The sequence below is a fragment of the Hevea brasiliensis genome, chromosome 14 (genome assembly GCF_030052815.1).
Source record: "Hevea brasiliensis isolate MT/VB/25A 57/8 chromosome 14, ASM3005281v1, whole genome shotgun sequence".
In the NCBI taxonomy this organism is placed as follows: domain Eukaryota; kingdom Viridiplantae; phylum Streptophyta; class Magnoliopsida; order Malpighiales; family Euphorbiaceae; genus Hevea; species Hevea brasiliensis.
The window spans coordinates 77,459,300-77,483,686 of record NC_079506.1 but is presented as its reverse complement, the minus strand read 5'-3'; the positions used below and the strand labels follow the sequence as shown (position 1 = coordinate 77,483,686).

The 24,387-nt window shown below is 34.2% G+C and overlaps 1 protein-coding gene across 1 annotated transcript; it reads right to left on the bottom strand.

Annotated features, from left to right (window-relative positions):
• Positions 1–113: 113 nt before the first annotated feature.
• Positions 114–24,032, bottom strand: LOC110650969 (phosphatidylinositol-3-phosphatase myotubularin-1). The gene is made up of 19 exons (XM_058133326.1): positions 23,799–24,032; positions 23,616–23,696; positions 17,328–17,402; positions 15,286–15,357; positions 14,107–14,176; positions 12,784–12,833; positions 9,295–9,584; positions 9,070–9,143; positions 8,931–8,994; positions 8,669–8,731; positions 5,755–5,854; positions 5,535–5,648; positions 4,663–4,832; positions 4,271–4,355; positions 3,844–4,065; positions 2,918–2,977; positions 2,713–2,777; positions 1,880–2,159; positions 114–1,227 (listed from the first exon to the last, which is right to left on the bottom strand). Exons 1-19 carry the CDS (start codon positions 23,910–23,912, stop codon positions 709–711), a joined length of 2,568 nt encoding a protein of 855 aa, XP_057989309.1. The 5' UTR covers positions 23,913–24,032; the 3' UTR covers positions 114–708.
• Positions 24,033–24,387: the final 355 nt, after the last annotated feature.

Genomic DNA, 24,387 nt, shown 5'->3' with positions numbered 1-24,387 from the left:
ATTTGGTACTATCGAGGACCAATTTAATATAAACAAATATTATTTGCCTAAATGCAGCAAAATCAAAGCAGAGCCAAAATGGTATAGTTATGAATAAAACTACTAACTTCGTATACCCAAAAATTGTAATCAAATCATATGGAGATTCATACAATTTCAAAAGGGATAAAGAGACACAGTAATACAATCATTTGCATTTTCTGCAGAACAAGCTGCAATTTTATCAACAGGTGAGCAAAACCACAAAGTAATTAGTTAGGGGGTCATTTTGAATACAATATTCTTGGTATGCAAGTCTGGTAAAACATATTAAGACTGTTTTCGCTACAAAATTACTTAGGAACCTGTACAATACCTAATCTTATTAGGAAAAAAAAAAAAATGAATTGCAGTAATCTATACCACCATGATACACATTTGGTCTTCGATGCAACACTTAATTCTGCTCTCCAGCAATAAGTAGTAGTATAAAGATGCTTTACAGCTAACTCTCTATTCTCTGTACGAACAGTTCCGAGATCCGTACGATATATGAGGGTCTATCTTAATGTACTATCATCACTGATGCTTTGCCTTGCTTAAGATCCGTAATAAGTCTTCCGACAAAGCTTCAAATCTATCTAAATGATTTTCTCTTAAGGATAAACCTCAACTAATAAATGACAAAAATTGATGCCTCGCCTGGACAAGGCAAATTTTATGGAGTCTTCATTCCGTTTCGAAATAACTATCATATATAGAAAGTCGATCAAAAGCATCAAAGTTTGCCTTTAGTCCAACAAATTGACTACTTAGTTGAGCACAACCTGCATCTGGCCAGCGGCAACCTCCATCCCTTGTGCGCAATGGGCATAAAGTTTCACACACTCTACCAATACGATTGTCAGAAACATCCTCTGCCACTACTGTAATTGAAACAGATAAGTCCGACTTCTCATCATTCAGCAGATTACCATCAGATTCACTTTTTGAAGAAGAACACATGAATTTCTGTGGAGTTGCTCTGGTGTTGCTTTCCACATCCACAGTAGTTTCACCACTTCTTGCAAAGTGAACTTTGCATCCCAATGACTGGATGGCTCTCTTTATGGCTGCATTTTCCTTGCTGGCCCTCTTAGCCAAGGCTGTTGCAGAGCTACTGATCTTCTTCTCATTCTGTAATTCTGCAGATAATGACTCCATGGCTTTTGTGATTTCTGTAGCCTTTCTTTCTGCCACTTCTTTTGCCTGTTAACATTTTAAACCACCCAATGACTAAATAAGAAAATAACAGCGCCATCTTGTAATTTGGTTGAAACTAACAGAAGGTCAACAACAGCAGTCTCCCTAAGATTTGGTTGAACAAGCAAGCCAATCACATGCTATTGGCTTTGGAAAATAAAACATTCCTGTAGAACAAATAGAACAACACAAAGGGGAAGAGAAACAAAATTCTCAAAGCTTTACTGATTCAAAATAAATAATTAACCATAGAAAAAAGTCCCCTAAAATACCTAGAAGACAAATATTTATAGAGTACTTGAAATCCTACTAGTATTTGGTTGAAATCTTCAAAAGGAAACTAATAAACAAAGACTATTAGGAATCCCAAACCAAAATAACTTCCTAAATAAATAAACTCTACTTCCTATATTTTTTTTTTCCTAAAATAGGTAGTCCTAAGATCCCTAGAAAATCCTGGCATCATATCGCCTACCATTTTTGCATTTCCCTAAAGACTTAACATATTCAAATTAGTCCAGGCAAAAGCAAATAGAGGAAAGTTCCAATCAGTCACGTTTTAAGAAATAAACATTTTGAAGATAAAAAAATAAATAAATAAAAAAGAATAAACATTGTGCAGGCTTTTTAGCTGGAAAGCATAACATAGATTTATTACCTTCTGCAGTTCTGAAAATTTTATGGACACGTTCCTACATTGAGCTTCAAGTTCCCCAGCTCGCGCTTCTGAGGGACAAGCCCATCGAAGATGGAATTGTGGCCAAAGAGTTGGGGCTAAGGCTGCTGCTGGGGGCAACAGTGGACCACCATGCTCATGTGGATCATAAAAAATGTTATAGTGTGAATGAGATCTCCCTTCTAAAGAACGCAAATCAGCCAAATAAGCCCACATGCATCCACAAGCTTCAGATACACCAACTTGCTGCCTCTCTTTTTCACTGAAAATAGGGACAGAACTCAGAAAGAGGTATGTCTAATGCTTTCACAATATTAAGAGCAGACATAGTTCAAATTGCTTTGTTAAAAATTTCATTTTATGCTTCCTTCCTGCCTAATAAAATAAGCCAGTATGCAATAATAGTCAAGTGTAAAAAGAACCATCAGAGGGTGGTTCTCAGGATAAAATCCTTGTATTCTCCATCAACTAGCCTCTTATTCCAGCCCAAACAAAAACCAAAGGCAATCCCCATTATTTTTACATGAGATAATTAATACAAATGTCATCACATTTTTTTAAAAGAAATATAGAGGTAAGTATAACTACAATGAGACATCAAGGGAAGAATTGAACTTCGGTTCTGAAAAAGAGTCCATGATTCCAATTCTTCAGCTTCCAAAAATTAAATATGATACTATGATCCATGCAGGAGGTAGATAAGACCAATGCATCCAAGAAACTATAGACTTATAAAAGCTAATCTATGAAGGATAATGCCTCAAATAAGTTAAATGGGATTGTGCTGAGAGGAAGAATAGAAAGACAGAAATCACCTGTTGCAGAAGAAGTTACCGAAACGACATGAAATTACAGTGTCCAATAAATCCACCAAGAAAGCCTAAATCATCACATAACAGAAAAGTCAGTAAAATAAATAAATAAATAAAGGTAACATTATTTTTCTATGCATTCAAACACAACATCTAGCTTTTCATGAAATCAAGAAATGAGTATTATTTACAAAAGAAAAGCACATACCGAGGAAAACTCAAAAGCAAATGGATACATTCGCAGCAACTGTGAGACACAATCAACCCACTGCATATAAATTTGCAATATCAAATTATTAGCTATTTCCCAGAAACTTCCAAAACACGAGCTTACATAACAGATTCTCAAATTTACTTGTGATAAAATATAGCATTAGTAGACTTTACAATTAAAAGTGGAATTGCTAGTTTTTTTATTATATATGAAAAATATCCTCTAAATCTCAAATAGATGACCTTGAAGCTGTTAAGCATCCAATGCAAAACTAAAAACACTAAGCTGTAAATTATTCTTTTTTTTTTGGTTGGATTTCAGAACCATCAAAATCAAAGGAATCGTATAAATTGTGCTCATAATTATGAAGTTACTCTTTTCTATGTGTATCTTTCACACACAGTGTACCTATGATTGCACAGAATTGTAGTTTCTAGAGGGCACTAAGATCTCAAAATCAGTGTCCTTCGCTCAAAACCTACAAAGGCTCAGTAATCTTTACAGGGTGGTATCCTCTTAAAAGATGTCTAATCCCTGTATCATTTATGTTAACATGCTATGTGTTTGTTGACCTACCTCTCTCTTAGTTTTAGGAAAGTCAAAACTTCTCTTAAATTCCATTTTAAAGCAAGAAGCCGGTGCATGAAGGCATCAATAACTCCAATTTGTGATTCAAGCCATTGTGGGATGAAACATCTACACCAGTGTAAGGCGAGTGTCAAAACCTACTAAAACCTTTTTTTTGGCCCAAGTAGTAGCTGTTGGGCATCTGTAGCTGCTTTTGTAATCTACTGAGACAGTTGGGTTCAGAGCAATGGCTATCTTTATCCGCATTAATTTTGTTTTGCTAACAACAATAATTATGATAACCAGTAGTAAATATGAAGATGACTCCTAAGAAGGATGCATAAATCACACACCTGCAAAAATATGGGAGAATAGTTGTTCTGTGCATGAGAAGAACTAGGAGTTTGAGATGTGAATGATCCTGATGACTGGCGCATAGGTGAAGGTGGAAAACTCCCAACAGAAGACTGACGGGATAATTCAAGAGGCATATTGCCAGTTCCAGATACAGTTGGCATTCCCACACGATCTGCAAATGGATGTCCAAATGCTAGCCAATCCTTTTCAATAAGTGCCTGTACCAATGTAAGAAATCCTAGAATGTAAAATTTACAGAGAGGTACGAGACCACCACCAAGCTAACAAGGGCAACACCAATGCCAGCATACATGAGAAAAAAGACAATTTTCTTCTGTTTGTAAGAGCTACAAGCCTACAACTCAAGCGTATGCAGAGAAGAGAGTAGAAAAATCAACCTCTTCAATATAGCAACCAAAATACCTGAAACCCAGTGAATGTTCGGTAGTATGGGTCAAGCAACAAATTAGCGAGTGATACCAGCTGAGTAGTTCTATCCCATCCATCACTACACAATACAATGACACATAGGTAAGTCAGCTGCCACATATAACTTCCAACTTTGTGCTAAAACTACCTTAAATGACATTCTTTTAGATCTTTTGGATTCCAAACATCTTGACACTGCCTTCTCTTTAACAGTATGTAAGCATAGAAGAAGACTCATCAGTTAACTAAGAATTTAAACTAGATTATTGGAAAAATGACAGAACTTAAATTTAAAGAGAAAAGGACAACAGGCAGCATGTAGAACACACCACATTTTTACATCAGTTGTTGCCAAGTTGAAGCTATGCTATTAAAAGATTTCTCACCTGCAATGTACAAGCACTGATGCCGACTCCAAAGCAACACGTGCAGCAATCCAAACTGAACCAGCCAAAACACTTTGAACATGTATCAGCCAACCAGTGTCACCAAGGGTTGATACTGAGGCAGACATACTACTGAGATTGCCCCCTCCCCAAGTCCAACCACCATGTCTCTGTCATTGAGAAATGTCATCCACAGACATACCACCCACAACAAATAGGCTTCATTTCTAAACTTATATTGCAAGAATTTTCCAACTTCAAAGTTCCAACTAAATATTAAATCAATTACGTACAGAGAAGACAATTTCAAAGTCTACTCAAACACTTTTAACTTAACATATAAGTGAAGCAATGGATTCCTAGAAAAGTTGAAGTGCACAATTCAATATGCAAGCAGGGATTGAAAATGCCAATAAATTAAATAGGGAAACTGTAAACAGAATACAATAGTTAACTGCATACAATCAAATTTTTCTTTCTTTTCCATTCCTTTTCACATTTATCAACAACCATGACAAGTGAACCCGATACTTTTGGTTTTTACCTGAGGTCTTAATTGACCACTATATCCTTACTCTATTTAGAAATGGTAAAGACAGGTATCTATATCACAGCACAGCCCTAAAATATAGTATTTGATATTCAAGGACCAGTTTATTGACTGCATCACAATATAACTGGACAAACAGAAACAAGTATATTCTGGTTACACAAAAATAATGTCATTACTAAATTCAACCTGTTGGAATACTGCTTTGAAGTTAAACAACACGAGGCTACATCGAAGCAAATAATAGACAGCTCATTAAACAGAAATTGTGTAGTTTATCACTGGTAAAGCAGCCAGAACTTAAAGGAATTCCAAGACTAACCAGAAATGATGAAATTCCATCTGATGAAGTGGTGCCATGAGTATCTAAGTAGTCTCTAAGACGAGAAAGACTCTCTCTCATTGCATGAATGTTGTCGATTCCAAAGAAAACTACCTGGTGGCACACCATGAAGAAGAAATGAGATTATAGTAGCATTGAAATCAAAGTTGATGAACAAGAGATATATAACTGCAGTGCACGACTCAAACTTTTCATAGACCTCAGATTGAAAATAATTAGAAGAAGACTCCGAGCCACCTCCCATTGCTCCATTTGCTAAAGCATTTTTTCTGGGCCTTGCATCAGCTATATACAACTTCCTGGAAAGAAAGTGATAAAGAAAAAGGGAAAGAAAATATCAATACTCTTGAAAGAATACCTAATATTCATCAAATGCAAAGCAACAATATATCACAGAAAAAAGTATGGGTAAATCACATAATAGGTGTTAAAATCGCAAGTTGACTCACACGACTTTATGATTTTACAACTTCAAATCTCTAAAATGAGTCAAAACATATGTAAAATTAGAATCAAGTAAAATCGAGATAAAATCTTATTTTTAAATAATGAAATCGGATTTGAAATAACATGATTTAACGAGTTTACAACTCTACGATCTTATATATTTGAAATTTTAAAAATTAAATATTACCTTTTAGTTTATCAAAATCATTATAATTTTTTTATTTACCATAAAGTCTAGATTTTTTAAGTATTTAAATATAACAGTAATTATTATTTATGCGGCTACAATTATCAAGCAGATATATTGTAATTTTTATATCATTTTTAAGCAACTTTTGTTATACTGTTGTTCACATAAATGTGATCTGATTTCCATAAGTTATTCATAAGATATTTATATTATTTTTATTTACATATTTTCAAAGTTAGAAACTTGAAATTATGTTATCAAATATGAAGTTTAAATATACAAGTGTGCACGCGCGTTTATGCATGTTCGTGAATTTATTACATTATTAAATAATTTTAATTATTCTCATTTTGATAACTCCACTTAAGTAGTTTGTGCTTAGCCAGTCCCAAGCCTAGATAAAGGAGTAGGGTTGCCACAGGTGACAACTAGCGTAAAAATTTCATCACACCTCATAATATGATTCTCACATTGATAACTTGTTGAAGAAACTATTACATTTAATATTAAAATAATTTGAATATTAGATTTAACAACATATTAGAAACCTTTTTTTTTGCAACTTTTTATGCTTAAATTTGTATGAAAGTTATCTATTTATATAAATATAATTATTTTTTTAAAGGTATTTTAAGTAAGTTGTAAAATCTTATAATTTGATTTTGCGATATGATTTTATAACCGCTTCACCGATTCTAGGTTAAAAAAGCAAGTTTGAGAACCTTGAATCACATCTATGTTCTCAAAATTTGCCCATAATTACAAGTCAGTACAACATTTTAGTAATATTACACGTCAAAACAACATTCTAGTAGAATTACAATCCATCTCAAACTCTCAAATCCAGAAACCTGTAAAAAAATTTATAATATTCTTCAAACGCCCTTAGACCGCTATAACATAAGCATTACTTTTCATTTCTATACTATAGAATAAAAGAGCCTTTATGTCCGACAGATTTTTATTTTAATTTTGTAATGCCAATTTTACCCTTAGTTTTTGAGAAATTTGCACAATAAAGTCTTTTCCTTTTTATTTCCCTTTAACATATTCAAACATCATAAATTTTTAAAATTTTAATTATTTTCAAATGATTAAAATTAATAATTCTTTCTTGACTCACATCAATATTTTATTAAATTTTCATAACAATAATAGTGAAAACAACAATAACTATATATATATATATGTATATATATGCAATGACATCTTTGCTCTTCACATTGTAAATATATTTACAATAAAATTTTGAAATTTAAAAAAAAACATTATTATAGCTAGCACGTACCTTGCAAGTGACCTTTCAACTAGATGTGTATAAAATTTAAGAATACAAATATCAATTAATATGTGTATAAAGTTTTATTTATTTTATATAATTTGTCACTTTTTAATTTTACTTTAGATAAAATTAAGGAATTTTTTATTTAGTAGGTACTTATTAGATTAGAATGTGCTCCTACCATTCCATTCATAAACATTAGTATGAGGTAATTAAATTTCATTTCTTTAAAAATTAGAACAAGGCTCTTGTAAATGAATTATTATCATTTAATTAATTTAAATTAAACAAATATTAATTATTAATATAAAGATATTAATATTACAAATAATTTACAAGAAAAATCTGAGCTACCTTTCATGTGCTACTCTTAAGTAGTTTAAATAAAAAACACAATTAACATTTTGCATCAACTTAACTGATCTCAATATCTAATTTCCCATTAAACTTCAAATTTCTCTTAATTTTGCCCCTAAATTGGTCTTATTTATTTTTAGTTTATGTAATTTGAGAGTTCTGAGTGACTATTCTAATTTGAGTGACTAATTTTATTTTTATTATACATGTGATCATTTTATAATTACAAATTTTATTCTTCAATTTCTTTCTCATGAAGGTGTTTTTTTTCCTTTTCGGTTCATGAGTGTTTACAGATTTGTCATTAAGAGCAAATCTTAGATACTAAAATGTTAGTTAACAAAAGGTATTCTTCTTACTAAAAAAAAAATTATAAGGAAAAAAAGATCAATTGAAGCAACAATAAAAAAATTTTAAAAAATGAGCAAATGATGCATGGTAAGCAATGAAATATTGAACTGGACTAATAAGCCAGGAGGATAATTAAGGTGTATTATTAAAATTCCTATTTACTTATCAAATGAGAAATGCGCAGTTCGTAGTTTCCTTTTAGAGCAAGGCATACATACGTTCACAGAACAGAAAAACTCCCAAATTTTCATGGAGTCCACATTAGGTTTATATTTATGCTTCGGAGTTGCACACTGAATATAAGTGGATGGCTGCAAATTTTGCAGATAGCAGAACATATTATCATTGCTACAACTAATGAATGAAGCAAAATTACAATCCAGAAATCAAATAATAATACAGAAAATAAAGATATGATACAAGCATGAAAAAATAAACAATGAGAACAATTAGATAAAAACAGGAAAAAGATACAAATAAACATACCTTCGGCCCCCTGCACCGGTAAGTTGAGAGCAAAGTGCTGCAACAAGCTTTTCATCTGTGTTGCTGCAGACAAACACGTTCATGCACATTAGACCAACATACCCATAGAAAAACTGATAAATTAGAAGATAACCAGCAATATATGCATAATTTTCTTTTAGATTGTACATTAACTTTCATACTCCCATGACAGTGTTTAACTTTCATAATCCCATGACAGTGTTGCTTATTGAAAAATAGTTAAGTGGGCACTTCAACTTACTTCCTCATATTCATCATAAGACCAACCAAGGGTTGGGATGATCGTGCAAGAACAGCTCCGGTTCCTAATAATACTTCACAATGTAAGTATGGAAATCATGACAAAGAAAAGAAAGTAATAAAAATTTTATATTCCATACCAGGATGACACCAAGAAACTACAGGTAATCGACACCTGGCACGAAAGCTGGATGCCTGGAGCACTTCTTCATCACTAGCATGTATGCAAACAAAATATTTATTACAAAGTTGAGGCATGAGTAAACCTTACAAAAAATAATTTGAGACAAAATTATTAGGAATAGATCTCAATTTGTTCCTCATTTCCCCCCTTTTGGCATGCTGTAAGGATCTCAATGCCTTACCTAATGGATTTTGGAACAAGCAAGGCAAATGGATAACTCTGACACATTGAATAGTTGCAATTTACAGTACTGATCCTCCACAACTCATTAGACAGTGTATAAGATCCATGCTCAATCATATCCATTGATGCACTAAGAGAGCCTTTTCCAAGAAGACGAAAATACTCGTTCAGCAACCGCACTTTTGGGTTAGCATTTCTGAATTTTGAAGGTCCACAAGTAAAAGTGTAAAGATCCCAGAGTACTGAAGGCTTCGTACACCTCAGTAATGCATCAAATACAACACGTCTCTGTACAATTAAAAGTTAAAAAAGGAACTGATCATGGCAAATTGAAGGCTATTGATTTGAACAAATAGACCTAGTGAATGGCAATCTGATAACAGATTAAACCTTTGAGTAAAAGGAAAGGAAAGGAACCAAAAAAAAAAAAAAAACACTCCAATGGCTCACACTTGTCTATGCACAAGTCCATCCTTGAACTCCCAGAGAAAGACATCCATTTAGGTAAGGCTAACAAGGCTTTAAATTGAAAAGTAATTTCATAAAGTTTTACACATCACAAGATCCTTCCCCCCCTCCAATCATATCCCTATAAAGATCAACACCGTACATGGTTGAACTCTTATTCAGACCATTCAGTAAAGTTCTGATCTCCTTTTACAACTATGGTTATAAACTAAGCCAAGATGAAGAAAAGCCCAAGCTTATCCCAAACTTTCTTTGATGTGCTCAAGCCTATGCTCAAACCAAATTGTTTTTAAAGCATGTGTCCAAACTGAACGGCCCAAATTATTTGACCAGTAATGTTCCCCCATTTGCTTGTAATCTCTCCTTGTTCCTATAGCCTCATGTTTAAATTGACTTAAAAAATGAATTGCTTTGATTCAGGCCAGTGTTGTCAAAGGTGCTTGAGGCACACAAGCGCAGTGAGGAAATACCTCAGTGGCAGCTTCTTTAGACAAATCAGGTGGGCCGCATTTTGCTAGGCACTTGCTTATCGCATTTAGGCAAGTGCATCTCATAAGAAGAGAGACATAAAAACCAGTGCCTCTTAATTTTTACCAATAAGTACCTGTTTTTTTTCATTTAGAACAGGGATAAAATAGTCAACTATGGATTTAATTTATTTACTAAATAAGACATCTTAGAATTAGGAGACTTTTCAGGAAACATGTTTTCTTCTATCACGGGATGGCTGACATAGGATTTTTTAAGTTAAAAAAAGAAGCAAAAAGCTATTAACATAAACTGCCATTCCTGCACCGGTTCAGATGAGTAACAAAGACACAATTTTTCTTTTTAACTATTTCTTTTACCTTTATCCCATTTTAGTTGCTACCATCTACTATTTCCCCATCTATTATCATTAACATACCATTTTAAGGCTTTATCTCTCTCGTGTTCTATATCATCCAGATATTTTTTTTTCTCTTTGCTCCTTCCCTTCCCTATTTTATTATACATCAACCTGAATTTTACCTACACAACATAAATTTTCTCTCTCACTTCTTCTGTTTGAGCCTCGCTTTACTCGGGGTATGCCTTTTTTGTGCCTTGTGCCTTAAGCTAAAAAGGACCTACCAACTTGAGTATGCCTTTTACCTTTCCACTCACCATGCTATCAAGTGTTAATAATTTCAGTTGATGCACTTGAATTTTTGGATTTTTATGATGAAGTAGCCACAAACTAGGTGGAGAGGACAGTATCCGCATAGCCAACCTCAACTAGTTTGGGATTAAAACTTAAATTTAAGCTGAGTTGAGTACTACAATATGGGACACATGTGAGTTTCCTTTTAGCTACTGGTACTAAAGGTTTTCAAATTGATAAAAAGAATTTAAAAAAAATTAAAAAAAGAAAAAGGATTTGAGCATAAATATGCCAGTTACAACTCAACATGCCAAAGATAAAGCTGGACAACATCTTCCATCTTGCAAACCTACCTGAATCCCCCTCAAAATGACTTCTGCTATTTCAAACTGATTTTCAACTCTTGAGATTTTGAGAAATTTTTCTGTGCGACCTCATGCAACCTTACAGGCAGTGCTTATTTGGTTTACAGGTCATGGTGAATAATTTAGAGTTAAAACAGCTACAATTTTGTAATTTTTTTTATATAGGCATTTTTTTTAAAAAAAAAGGGCATATCCATAATTTCTGCATCTCATGCACATTTTGGAAGTTCTGTATACAGTATTTTAGGTAATTCTGAGAGTTCTACGTTCATCATCTTGGAGTCAAAGTTAGGCATTCTAATTACGAGTTTTTACTCCTACAAGGATGAGGAAAAAGGAACCATAAGCACCCAGAAAATATAATAATATTAGCACTCTTAGGTATTTGTAATTACAGAATTATAATTTTTTAATATCAAATATAATAATATTACTATTTGAACTCATCTGCCTGAAGTATTTCTCTTTATTACTATTTGAACTCATCTGCCTGAAGTATTTCTCTTTCTTACATACTCTCTTTACTTCTTCACACACTGCTCTCCTTTCTCTGCAGCAGTTTTCATCTAATTCCCAACCAGTCACTTAAACCCTAGCCCACCACGAGCAAATACAGAAAATGATCTATCATGTGTCACTGGTGCAACTTGGACTTGAGATCTGATAGGTATTCCCAAGTAATGTATTGTTTGGCAAATCAGGGAATTTTACAGCCCAAGGGTAAAGCTTATTGAAGCATTGTATAAGTCATAGTCCCAATTAGTTTAAACCATTGTTTGTTTGAATTTTATTTTGGATCATGGATGGATAATTTTTAAGTACCACAGAAGGTTATTTAGTAAGTTGAGACTATAACTTCCTAGTAGATACTTAGTCCATGTGTTCCTTAAAGTGTTTGTGTTATTAGAAAAAATTCTTTTGGAGTCCTAGGCCTAATAAAACATTAAAGAGTCCCTATGAATGTCCATAAAATCTTACTATTTTCTTGGAGTTTGAAAATAGAATTATGAGTTATTTTATTATTATTTGAAGACACGCATGCCGAGTGAAAACTCCCTCCCTCTCTCTCACACACATAAACAATCCCAAAACTACAGGAACCTATTTTCAAATTTCAGCCATTACACAGCCTTCTCTTTGCCTTGCAAATTGATAAACCTCATTCAATGTATAAACCTACACATTTTCTCCAATAACTTTCAAACCTAGAATTTCCAAAATTTTAAGCCTTATGACAAATCTGCTTAACATCTAACACACCAACTTTGGGACCAATCAAGGGAACTTCAACCACCAAGTAGTTGGGACCAATCAAGGTATCTCTTGGGTATAATTGGGAGGATAAGTAATGGAAAAGCTTTGAGCTTAATGATGTGGTTTTACAATTCAATTGATAGTGGATTGATAATCAATAGAACAATACACCAATATAGAAACAATTTTCATATCAAGTATCATAATCCATAAACACTATACGCACTAATGTTTGAGAAAATAAAATGATCAAAACAGTAAGACACCCAAAGCCAACCTGCTTTGTTTTTGGACGGAAACCAAAGACAACTATTCTCATATCTTTTCCTGCACAATACAAGAGAAGGCAACAATTTTGTCTGTATTGTCAAACTGAAAGACCAATTATATCATCAAAATAACCAGCAGATGGCAGATGAACCAATTAGTCAATATCAACACATGAAGCCTAAGGTGAGCATTATGCAGTTCAAACAGAATTAACAAGGTGATATATTTTGGTTTGGCTATATCAAAATTCAGTTATATTTGGTTTTAAACTAAAAATAATTTAAATTTTGTTTCAATCATGAATATTTCCGATGATGTAGCCCTGAAATGGGTGGCGTTAAGCCAACACCAACTAGTTTGAGACTAAAACAGTTAATTGTCACAAGAATATAAAACCAAATAAATTGAATTAACAGTCCAATTTGTTTTTGAAATATGCTAAATGATACTAGATACAACCATTTCATAAAAGGACAAGAAGATGAGTGCATTAGCATAGAGCAAACATAATGACAATTGCGAACCTTTAATTGTCAGAAAGCAAAGAAGTTGCATGCACTTCTTGTGTTCAGTCTCCTATTGTCTATGGAGTTGCCAAAAGAATGCAAGGTTTTTGAATATTTACTTTTTGGCAACTTAGACATTTAGTCATATCCATTTGCCGCCTTTCTAAATTCACTTCTTATTTTCTATATTTTTCCATAAGGCATGGCTCACACATTTGGTACAACATTACTTTTAGGTTAATGCATATCGATTGACTTAAAATTTTTCTATTTAAGATTTGAGTAGTTCTCAAGCAATTACTGACAACCAGAACTCTACAATTCAGTTTCCATATCATCTGGTCTCTGTTTTATGTCAGTTTGGCTAGGTTCCTCTACAAAAAGTATAAGCAACCAAAAAGAGTAGTACTTCAAAGAAAATGAAGAAATTAAAGTCTCACGTCTTAATGCCATCTAGACTAAAACTACGTGCATCAAACTGGAACTAGATTTCATCTATAAACATCCACTTCAGCACTGGCCAGATAAACGAGATCTCAGTAACCAGAATAGCACTGCTTACAGAATTAGTGAATCATCAACATGTTGAATCATCAAGTAACCACCAACACATAAGCAATTTAACAGCCTAAATACTGAATCACCAAAGCTTAAAGTAGAATTGTAGAATTTTATTTGATCTTATGAAGACCACTAAATATTTCAAATTCCACCTTCAAAACCCAAATTTCAAATATATGATAAATCCTATATAAAGAGAAAATGAATAAATAAAAAAAATATATTCACATAGAGCTAATTAAATTTAATTGTTAAAATCATACCAATGACCTGGAGAAGTCGCAGTGACGGAGTCTTGTCTGGTTGACGGGAAGCTGATTGATTCTTTATAACCTAAATATATTCCACAAAGCAATAACGATAAATGTGCAAGTAAATTTCCCTCACTCAAGAAACATATACCATTGGTGGGCATACGGAAACCAATTTCATAGTAGTTAATTTCAAATGGTGATCTGAGAAATGAATAAACAGGTAAAAAATTATATCAAAGAGTTGAAAATATGTTATATTCCAATTATGAACCACATAATGACATGGTCCTATCAATCAAAGAAAGCCCGTCATGATTTAATATGATGTTACGATAAGAATAACCTAGCTAAAAAGGATAACACTGAGTGAACACTAATTTGATGCATCAATCAAAAGAGGGCGAAAAAAAAAAGACAGGTTCACTAAGACAGACCTACATATTAGTCTACCTTTTAAAAACAAAAAACTAAAAGAGAGAGAAATAATTAGAAAATAAATACACAAATCATCAGAACAAGCTTCAAATTTCATCATGATCCAACACAACCAAACTCTATTGGATATCATTTCTTTTGACATTTTAAATGTATCCTTAAAATCTGCAATCTTAGAAGAAATATTTTGTCAAGGTATTACTGGTAGCATAATTGTATATGTATGTATGTCTGTAAATATGTATGTATGTATGGCAGTATGTGTGTGTGTGCATGTGTGTGTGTGTGTATGCGCGCGCGCGCGCGTGTGTACATCTTCATTGAAGAAGAACATCTTTTTGGCCCTTCAACATGATTTTTAGGATGATTTAGCTCACAATAACTCAATTACACAAACAAGAATTCAGTTGCCTCATCTTTTAAGCCTCCTCCACCCCTCCCTCTACCTCTCCTTCCTACCCTCTCATCAATGCTCTACTGGGAGACAAAAAGAGTTGTAACTTGTAAGAGTGAATAAACAGGGAGACAAAATCAGATAGATGGGCTCCAACATTCTGTGTAAGACAAAGCCAATATACAACTGAAAAAGTGAATATGCTGAAATTAGTGCATGTACTATGAAGCAATTTATCTTTCTGGAAATAGTGAGAGCATAAAACAAGAACTTTGAATAACACTCCAACACTGCACATCTACCAGCCAGGCAACCACAAATAATCATAGTAAATAAGTAAAAGAAAAAAAAAAATATACCATTTTGTTGAACTTCTCAATTGTCGCCAATGGAATTGTGCCAAGAGTAACGACATTTTCAGTCCCCTCGCTCTTCAAATAAAATAAATAAATAAATAACAATTAGCAATTACAAACTTCATAATATACACAAAATGTGCATCTGTGTGCATATGCATGTAAACATCATTTAAAGTCCAGCAACTACAGCTTCATTCCTTTTTCATTTAAAAAAAAAAATTATTTTATACGTGTACCAAAGGTGGTGCAATGGTATAGAAAATGATAGAGCTGCCAAAATATTGGAAAATTTTCCAAAAGCATAATGACGTACAAGCAATTACCAAATGTCCACAAGTATAATGCACAGTCAGATCTCTTTAATCCTGGCCATAGGGTTTCCAAACTCCTAAAAGCTTCCAAATTTCACCCCTTCAACACTATTTGCAAAATGATCAATTAACAGTACTACTCACCTTCTCTAGCCTAGCTCTGCAAAGGGAATCTCTCTATTTATTAACCTCCGTCCACAGATTCCCGCATAAAACATCAAAAACAAAAATGAACCTCAATCACTCCCAGTATATAAGCTATTGATTCATCAATTTTTACTACATCTTGCAACAAAAACAATTATTTACAAGTATGCCCCCCTTTTTTCATCAGATTGATTAATATTACTAAGAGGTTAACACTGTTAAAAATATTTCTGACACCACCTCCCAAGAAAAAAGAGGATAATTTTACAACACATTAGCTTTTCAAATAGCTTCCCTACAAAAGCTCTCCAATTTAATGCTTCCAACCTTTATTTGTCCCAATACGGCTTTCTGCACAGTAGTTTAGAGAGAATCAGATTATGCAAGCTTCTCTTGGCATTGCAAGAAGGCACTACCATGGTTTGAACTTGCAATACCATTGCATCAAAGTTCACCCTTTTTTTATTCAATGCTTATCAAATCTTTTCTTCCTTTCCCAAATGAACCAATCTCATAAGATACCAGTAGGATTCCAACAAACAAAATATTGCCTTAATCTCCCACACTTAAGGCACATTTTCAAGGACCAAGCTCCCTGATAATAGAACTTCTCTAAACAAGAAGAAATTGCTAATAAATTGCTCTTGTTTATGGCCAACAAAAGAAAATATTGGAGTTTCTTTTTTAGAAAGGGGTTGCCACTATGACACTCATTCCAAAAATAAATTGAAGTTATCACCTATCTCAACTCAACTCAACTAAACCTTCATCCCAAAAATTTGGAGTCAGCTATATGGATTCGCTTTCTCCACTCTAAACGATTTTGGGTTAAATTCTTAGAAATGAATTATTTACCTTAATTGCTTTTGAGATAGGTGAAGTTATCACCTATCTCAAAAGCAATTAAGGTAAATAATTCATTTCAAACTCTCCCAATACATTTCCATTATCCCACCTAATGAGGAAGTGTAGGCCATAATCACTTTGCAAGAAATACTTTATTTTAATTCACAAAACTTTCGATCCCTAACCCTTCTTCACATTACATATAGGGAAAGTAAACTGTTTCACCAAACTTATTTCCTCCATCTCCACAAAGAAAGCTCATTTAAATTTCCTCCTCCATCTCCACACACACACACACACACACACAAAAAAAGCTTATCTAAATTTCCTCCCATCCCTTCGCTCACTGAACAAGGAAAACCACCCCTCTCTCCCCCCTCCCCCCCCCCCCCCCCTGAAAAAAAACCTTCATGAAGTAAATACACAAACCATGTCCTGTTCTCCATTGAGCAAATCAACCTTTTATAATGTTTCTTCTACTAGCAAGCCCTCTCTATAAGTTCTCAACGACAGGAGTTGATACGCCTCATCTTCGCATTTAGCACACATCAGTAAGCCCAAATAGGTGATAAGAAGTTTTACTCTCCATTAAAAAGTGTGTTCACTTCTTGGTATGGTTATAGAAAAAATAGTAGCAAAACAATAAATTAAATATGGAATGTAAAGCAAATGAAGATACCATTCACTGCCACCCTGTATTTTGATTATAATTAAAAGAAAAAAGGGTCAAGCACTCACCATAAAAATCAGACGAAAATTCGTAACTATCAATGTACCAGCTTCATCGATATTAACAAGAACAACTCCACGCCCCTAAAAGCAAAGCCCAAAAAATTATTGAATGCACTTCATAAATTTACCAAAAGGAAGACAATCAATAAAATTTTGTATGTATATTGCTCTGATTCCATCATCATTCAATATAGATAATGATGCCTTTGGAAAAGAAGCAAAGAAAACATTTTCAATGCTCTAGGTTTCTCAATGACAATTAATAACATTTAAGGGTGTCAATGGAGCGCGCCACATAGCCAATTTGCCCAACCTAATCATGCACAACCTAAAAATTTTAGGAGTTGACATTAAGAGTTGAGCCCAAGGTTTAGTCCAATGTTGGACAAGGTTGGGATAGTGTTTTGCTTATAATTTCAATATGTTGGGCCAACCATAAATTGGGAAACATAATAAATGGAAAGCCCTAATAACATTATACTCAACACTTTAAAACTAGACTAAAATTGATGGACCTGAAGATTTAAACACAATCATTTGACCTAGCCCAGGGTGGCAGAATCAAATGGGTTTCCTTCTGGTTAAAATATTACACTTGGATATTCAGAGGGTAGGATTCTACACTCATGAATTAAATGAAGCAAATTGCCAAGATTACAATGATTGCCACTTTTGTTCAGGTTATTACAATTTACAACTAAGTGAGTAGCTTATCCTAGAGCTTGTGCAGTTTAGTTGGGCTTAGCCCCATTTTATTCACCAAAAATAAAAAAATTAACTATACTTCATCACATTATCATATTTGTTAAAATTATAAAATTATGAGTGCATGTGCATCACAGTTCAACACCAAGTCACCCATATGTCCTAAATGGTATTAAAGCATATTGATACTAGGAGTTGAAGTTAGGACAGGACAGATCCTAAATAGAAAGCTAAAATTACTTTTCTCTGAGCAGTAACATTCATTTTTAGTTAGATTTTATCAGTTTTCTAGAACAAGACAATAACATTCCAGTGGAAAGTGAAACCTACAACCCTACCAGTGGTATGTAATTACATCTTTTCTATAATGGAACAAACTTCAACAGTAATGGAATAAAGTCTTGCTGAATATTTTTAGATGCCTTACAACTAGGAAAACTCTAATGTACATCCTCCAAAGAGAGCATTAATGAACACCAGAAATGATGCAAGACTTGGATAGCATAAGAGGAACAAAGGAATCAAAAAAGAAGCCAAAACAGGGCATTCCAGCAGAGGCAGCAGGTTTGCACAGTGAAGTACTGATACGGTGTTGAATAAGCGAGTCGCAGCAAAGTAGCCGTTGTAGAAGAATCTATCTGTTAGAGGAAATTGTGGCGTCAGCGGGAACAGTTATAATTGTTAGATTGTTGTTATAGCTGTTGAGCTTATGTACACGTGGACCAATTGTCCATTAGCTAGCTATATAACCTTTGTGAATTGTGCAACAGATTCAATCTTATCAGTTGGTTGTTAATGCAATAGAAGATTCCTTTTCGGTGTCTTCCAGTTTTTCTTTGTCCGTATCCTATTAGCTGGTATTAGAGCCGGCAATCCTCAGCAATAGCAATGGAGACCTGTTCACAGGAGTGCAGAAAAGAGATTCAACTCTGGTTCTGGAATCAGAGCATAGGCAGGAGACGAAAATGAAAGTGAGATTGCAAGATATGGTAAAAGAATTGAAGTCCCTAATCGCTGGCTTGGGTAATCAGACCACGGAGCTGGTGGATAACAAGAAGCTTGAGAAGATGTCTCAAAACAATTCAGAACAATGAAGCTAGTTCGTGCACCAATATGGCGAGGGCAAAATTGGAGTTTCCTCAGTTTAATGGTGATGGTTTAGAAGGCTGGTTGTTAAGGGCCGAGTATTTCTTTGAAGTGGGGTAAGTTCTACAAGGGAACAAAGTGAAGATTGCAGCCTTACATTTGGAAGGAAGGGCTGCCAAGTGGCATCAGGGTTTTGTTAGAGTAAAAGGGGAAGATGCGCATGGTGATTGGGAAGGCTATGTAAATGTGTTGGCTACTAGATTCGGTAATCATGCATTTGATGACCCAATTGCAGCTACGCACAACTTGAGGCAACAAGATTCTCTTCAAGATTACCTTAATGCCTTCGATGAACTCTAACCAAAAGCAGGTATAACCATGGTTTCAAATAACAGCAGTTATTTACATGTTTTGAAGGGGGCCGTTACGCATGAGGCTGTTATTTATAGGTAAACAAGAACTTGCAGGTGTAATGGCCGTTACCAACCGTTAAATAACAGTAATGGCCGTTACTTTGAAGATTCCTCTGACATTTTTTCACATGTGCACAGTACTTTGGTGCCCTTTTTCTTGTCTCTGTCATTTAATGTCTTTATTTGATGTATTGGTGCTTACTATACAGTTATGTATCTTAGTTTTACTTGTATCTACCAATATATAGTCATCTTACAAACTTTACAAATTTTTCAAAAAAAATTTACATATCGCCAGGCCATTACCGTTACAACCGTTATAAGCTTGTTTTCATAACCCGCGACTACGATTTGAAACCATAACCGAAGAACAAGCCTTGAGTTTTTTTTTTTTTTTTACTAGCCTTTCTGATGAGTTACTACAAATGCTTATTAGGATGTTCAGACCCAAAACTTTATGTAATGCCTATTCCTTAGCAAACTTCAATAATTGACTGTGGCCGCTATTCAACAAAACCAAGAACCTTACCCAAACCCACATATAGCTCTTTTAGTAATTTCACTTACAATAAACCCTTAACCCTAACCACATCAACCTATCCAAATAGACAAACCAAATGTGAAAGAATCACCCAAAAAACCACTCCCTGATTACCTGCAAGATTGCCTCCCACACTAACTAGCAAAGATATCGATGAAAAAATATCAAAGAATTTGTGTTTTTGGTCTAATGAGAATTTGTGCCTGGTCATCCGTGTAAGAAACGACAATTGTATGTGTTATAGCTGAAAGAAGTGATAGATGAGGAAGAACTAGAGACAATGGTGGAGGAAAGTGCTATGTTAGAACTTAGAAGATGTAATACAAGAAGGTCAATTGTCTCTTCACACTATGTGGGGTATGGGTAGTAATCAGAATACAATGTTAAGAGTGAATTGTGGAAAGAAAAGGTTGTACATTCTAATTGATACAGTCAGCAAGCATAGCTTCTTGAAGGAACAATTAGTTTCGACACTTCATTGCCCAGTGAGCAAAGTTTCAGAAATTTGGGTGGAAGTCGCCAATAGTCAAGAATTGAGGTGTGAAGTTGTGCAAAGGGTTTCAATGGTAAATGCAAAAGCAAAATTTCCAAACTGCTATCTATGTATTGCCACTTGAGAGTTACGATTTAATTTGAGAATTCAATGGTTGAAGATTCCGTAATATTAATTGGAATTTTGCTAATTTGACAATGACTTTTCAATTGGATGGTACATACCATTGCTTGCATGGGGAGAATTTTAGAAGTGAGAAGCAACTGAATGCTACGAGTATTAAAAGCCGAATTGAAGGAGCTGCCTATATTGAGGGAATGGTTTCAAATAACGGCCATTACATAATTAATGGCCTTAATGGCCGTTATTTACAAGTTTTGAGGGGGACCGCTACGCATGAGGCCGTTATTTACAGGCAAATAGGTACTTACAGGTGTAACGATCATAACGGTAACAACAGTTACCGATCGTTACGGTAACAACCATTACCTTGAAGATTTCTCTACCATTTTTTCACATGTGCACTATGTTTTGGTGCCATTTTTCTTGTCTTTGCATGCAACACTTCAATAGCTACTGTTTGGCTTCAATTTCCCTCAAATTTTTACTCAAAGTTTCCTCCTTTCTTCATACAATATCTTTTCTAAGAATCTTAGTGAAAATTAGTAGATTACTCTATTCTCCAAAGCTAATTCTTGAAAAAAGACTAAAAGAGGTGAGTTATTTGCTATTTTATATAATTTATTTTTATTATATGTTTTTTTTTAGTACAACATGACCTAGAAACATTACACATTTCCAAGGATTTAACCCAAAATCGTTTAGAGTGGAGAAAGATAATCCATACGGTCGACCCCAATAATTTTTTTAGGATAAAGGCTTAGTTGAATTGGATTGAATTAAGTTTATGTGCTTTTTTTTTGTGATAGTAAGATTAGTTTTTTTTTTTTTTTACTATATGTCTACATCTAGCATTCTAGATTCTACTTCTGTAGTATCCACTATCATCAGGCGCGCCCCCGGCGCACCACCTCACAAAGGCGCACCAAGGCGTACTGAGGCGCAAGGCGTACTGAGGCGCAAGGCGCACCGAGGCGCGCCCCAGTGAGTTAAGGCGCTGGATATATAAGCTAGGGTTTTTTTTTTTTTAAACTTGTCCAGGCTCCAAACCAACAGCCAGCAAAAAGGAAAAAAATAAGAGGAAAAGAAGAAGAAGAAAAAGAAGAAGAAGAGGGAAGGAAGAGATCAAACAAGCCTGGTATGTATATTTTAATTTTACCGTTTTGTTATTGTTTTCTTCTTCTTCTTCTCCTCTCTCTCTCTTCTCTGCTCTGTTCTCCTGTTTCCTGTGCTGCCTTTTTTTCTTCCTGTTTCTTTTTTTTTTTTTCAGCTGCCAATGCCATGCTCTCTCTCTCCCTTTCCTGTGCAGCACTTTCTTTTTCTGCTTCATTTTTTTTTTTTGGGCTGCCATGCTCTCTCTCTCTCACTCTTTCTTTCCTGCACTGTTTCTGCACTGCACTTTCTTCTTCTGCATCTTTTTTTCTTTTTTTTTTGTGCTGCCATGCTCTCTCTCTCTCTCTCTCTCTCTCTCTCTCTCTCTCTCTCTCTTTCCTGCACTGTTCCTGCACTGTTTCTGCACTGCACTTTCTTCTTCTGCATTTTTTTTTTGGCTGCCAATGCCATGCTCTCTGTGTTTCTGCACTGTTCCAGCAGCTGCAATTTTCCATTTTTTCCAGCAGATGATGAAGAAGATGAAAAAGATGAAGAGGATTTTGATATTTCTATTGATGTGGATTTTGATATTTCTATTGATGTGGATTGAACATTTAGTAGTTTACTAGTTCATTAAACTTTAACTTTTAGTAGTTTATTAGTGTTTTTAACTTTTAGTAGTTAATTTTTACCTCTTTTGGATTATAAACTTATTATTACTTGCATATTTGTTAGTTATTATTATGTAGTTTTATGTTACTTGAGGTGTGATAGCATAATTATAATTTTTTTAATTTTTAATTTTTTTTTTATTTTTGCACCTTAGCTCACTCAAGACACCTTAGCACCTTGGTGCGCCTTGAGCCTTTGATAACTATGGACTAGTATCTACATAATTATTTTAGCCTATAAATTGTTTATAGCTAATAATTTCTAAAAATGATAGATTTAATGTCTTTATTTGATGTATTTGTACTTACTATATAGTTGTGTATCTTTGTTTTACTTGTATTTACCAATATATAGTCATTTTACGAACTTTGTAAATTTTTCAAAAAAATTTGCATAGCGCCACATTACGGCCGTTATAGGCCTATTTCAGTTATCCGCAATCGCGAAACCATGATTGAGAGTGAGTCACAAAGTATTGGACAATGTTTTCAGTCCAATTACAACATATGCAACATTGGCCTGAGTTGCAAGAATTATTGCAGCAATATGAAGATATATTTCAGAAGCCTAAAGGGTTGCTGCCTCTGTGATCTCATGATCATCAGATACCAATTAAGCCTGGTTCGCAGCCAGTTAACAGCAGGCCATACAGGTATGCTTAGACCCGGAAAAATGTTATTGAAGATATGGTTAAGGACATGTTAAAACGGGGTAATTCTGGAGAGTAATAGTCCTTATTCGAGTCCTGGGGTGTTGGTTAAGAGGAAGGATAATAATTGAGAGAGATGCATACCAAAGCACATTTACATGACTAGTGATCTACCTCCATCACGTTTGAATATTTGACTGATACACATACGCATCAAAGTAAGTACTCAACAGAAAATCCCACCCATTCAAAACTAAATTCCCTATCCCCATTTAAACAAAAGTATGCATGCAGATAAGTACAAGAATTCATACCAAATCAAGAATGCCTATACAGTGTGTGATCATTTTCAATTCCTAACAGACAATCAATAACTTATAACCCATGAATTTGGAACTGTAGAAGCTAATAGTGCAAAATCACAGGTAAAATTCGACTCTTGCCGGTGCCAAAGATTGATTTAGACAACAAAATTGAAAACAATAGATTATGAAACGATTAGAAAAGCAATCAAAAAGCGCACCTCAACCATAACCCGCTCAGCCTCGAGCAAACACTTGTAATTTGCATGATGAGAAATCGAGCGCGCGACAGGATGCGGTTCCTGAATCAAAGAAAAACAGAAAGAGATGAATAATGTAACAATTTTATATGTTTGTGTATATGTATAAACACATAGAATAATAGAAATGCAGAGAATTGCGACCTCGAGCTTGAACAAATCGAAGGCGTCGTCCCAGCCACCGCTGCCCTCCATCTTCTCGGACTCGGCGGAGTAGTCTCTGAGCGACGTCGATCGGCTCTGCTTTGGCGCAGCCATGCGGCGGTCCGATGAGAGAGAGAGACCGTCGTTGAAGAATTGTGTGATTAAGGAGAGACAGACCGAAAGAGACACGTGGGCTTGGGCTCACTTACCGTTCAATGGGAGGAAACTGTGAATGTCTGCCTTTTTTTTTTATAATATGACGAGAAAATTAAAAAATATATAACATGTGACGTGGAAAATCAAAACAAAATATACTATGTGTTGTGTCCCTCTGGTTTTTTTTTTATTTTTAAATTTATTAAATAAATTATAAGATACATTTAGTATATTAAATAAATAATATATTAATTAATTATAAAAATTAATTATTCTCTAAATTTAAAAATGTGAGACTCTTAATTTTATAATAAATATACATAAAAAATATTTAATAATTTATCAAATTTATTTTCCCTATTTTTTACTATCTTAAAAATATATTTTATTGAGACTTTACCGTTAGATTTCATAGTAATTGGATGCCACTCGA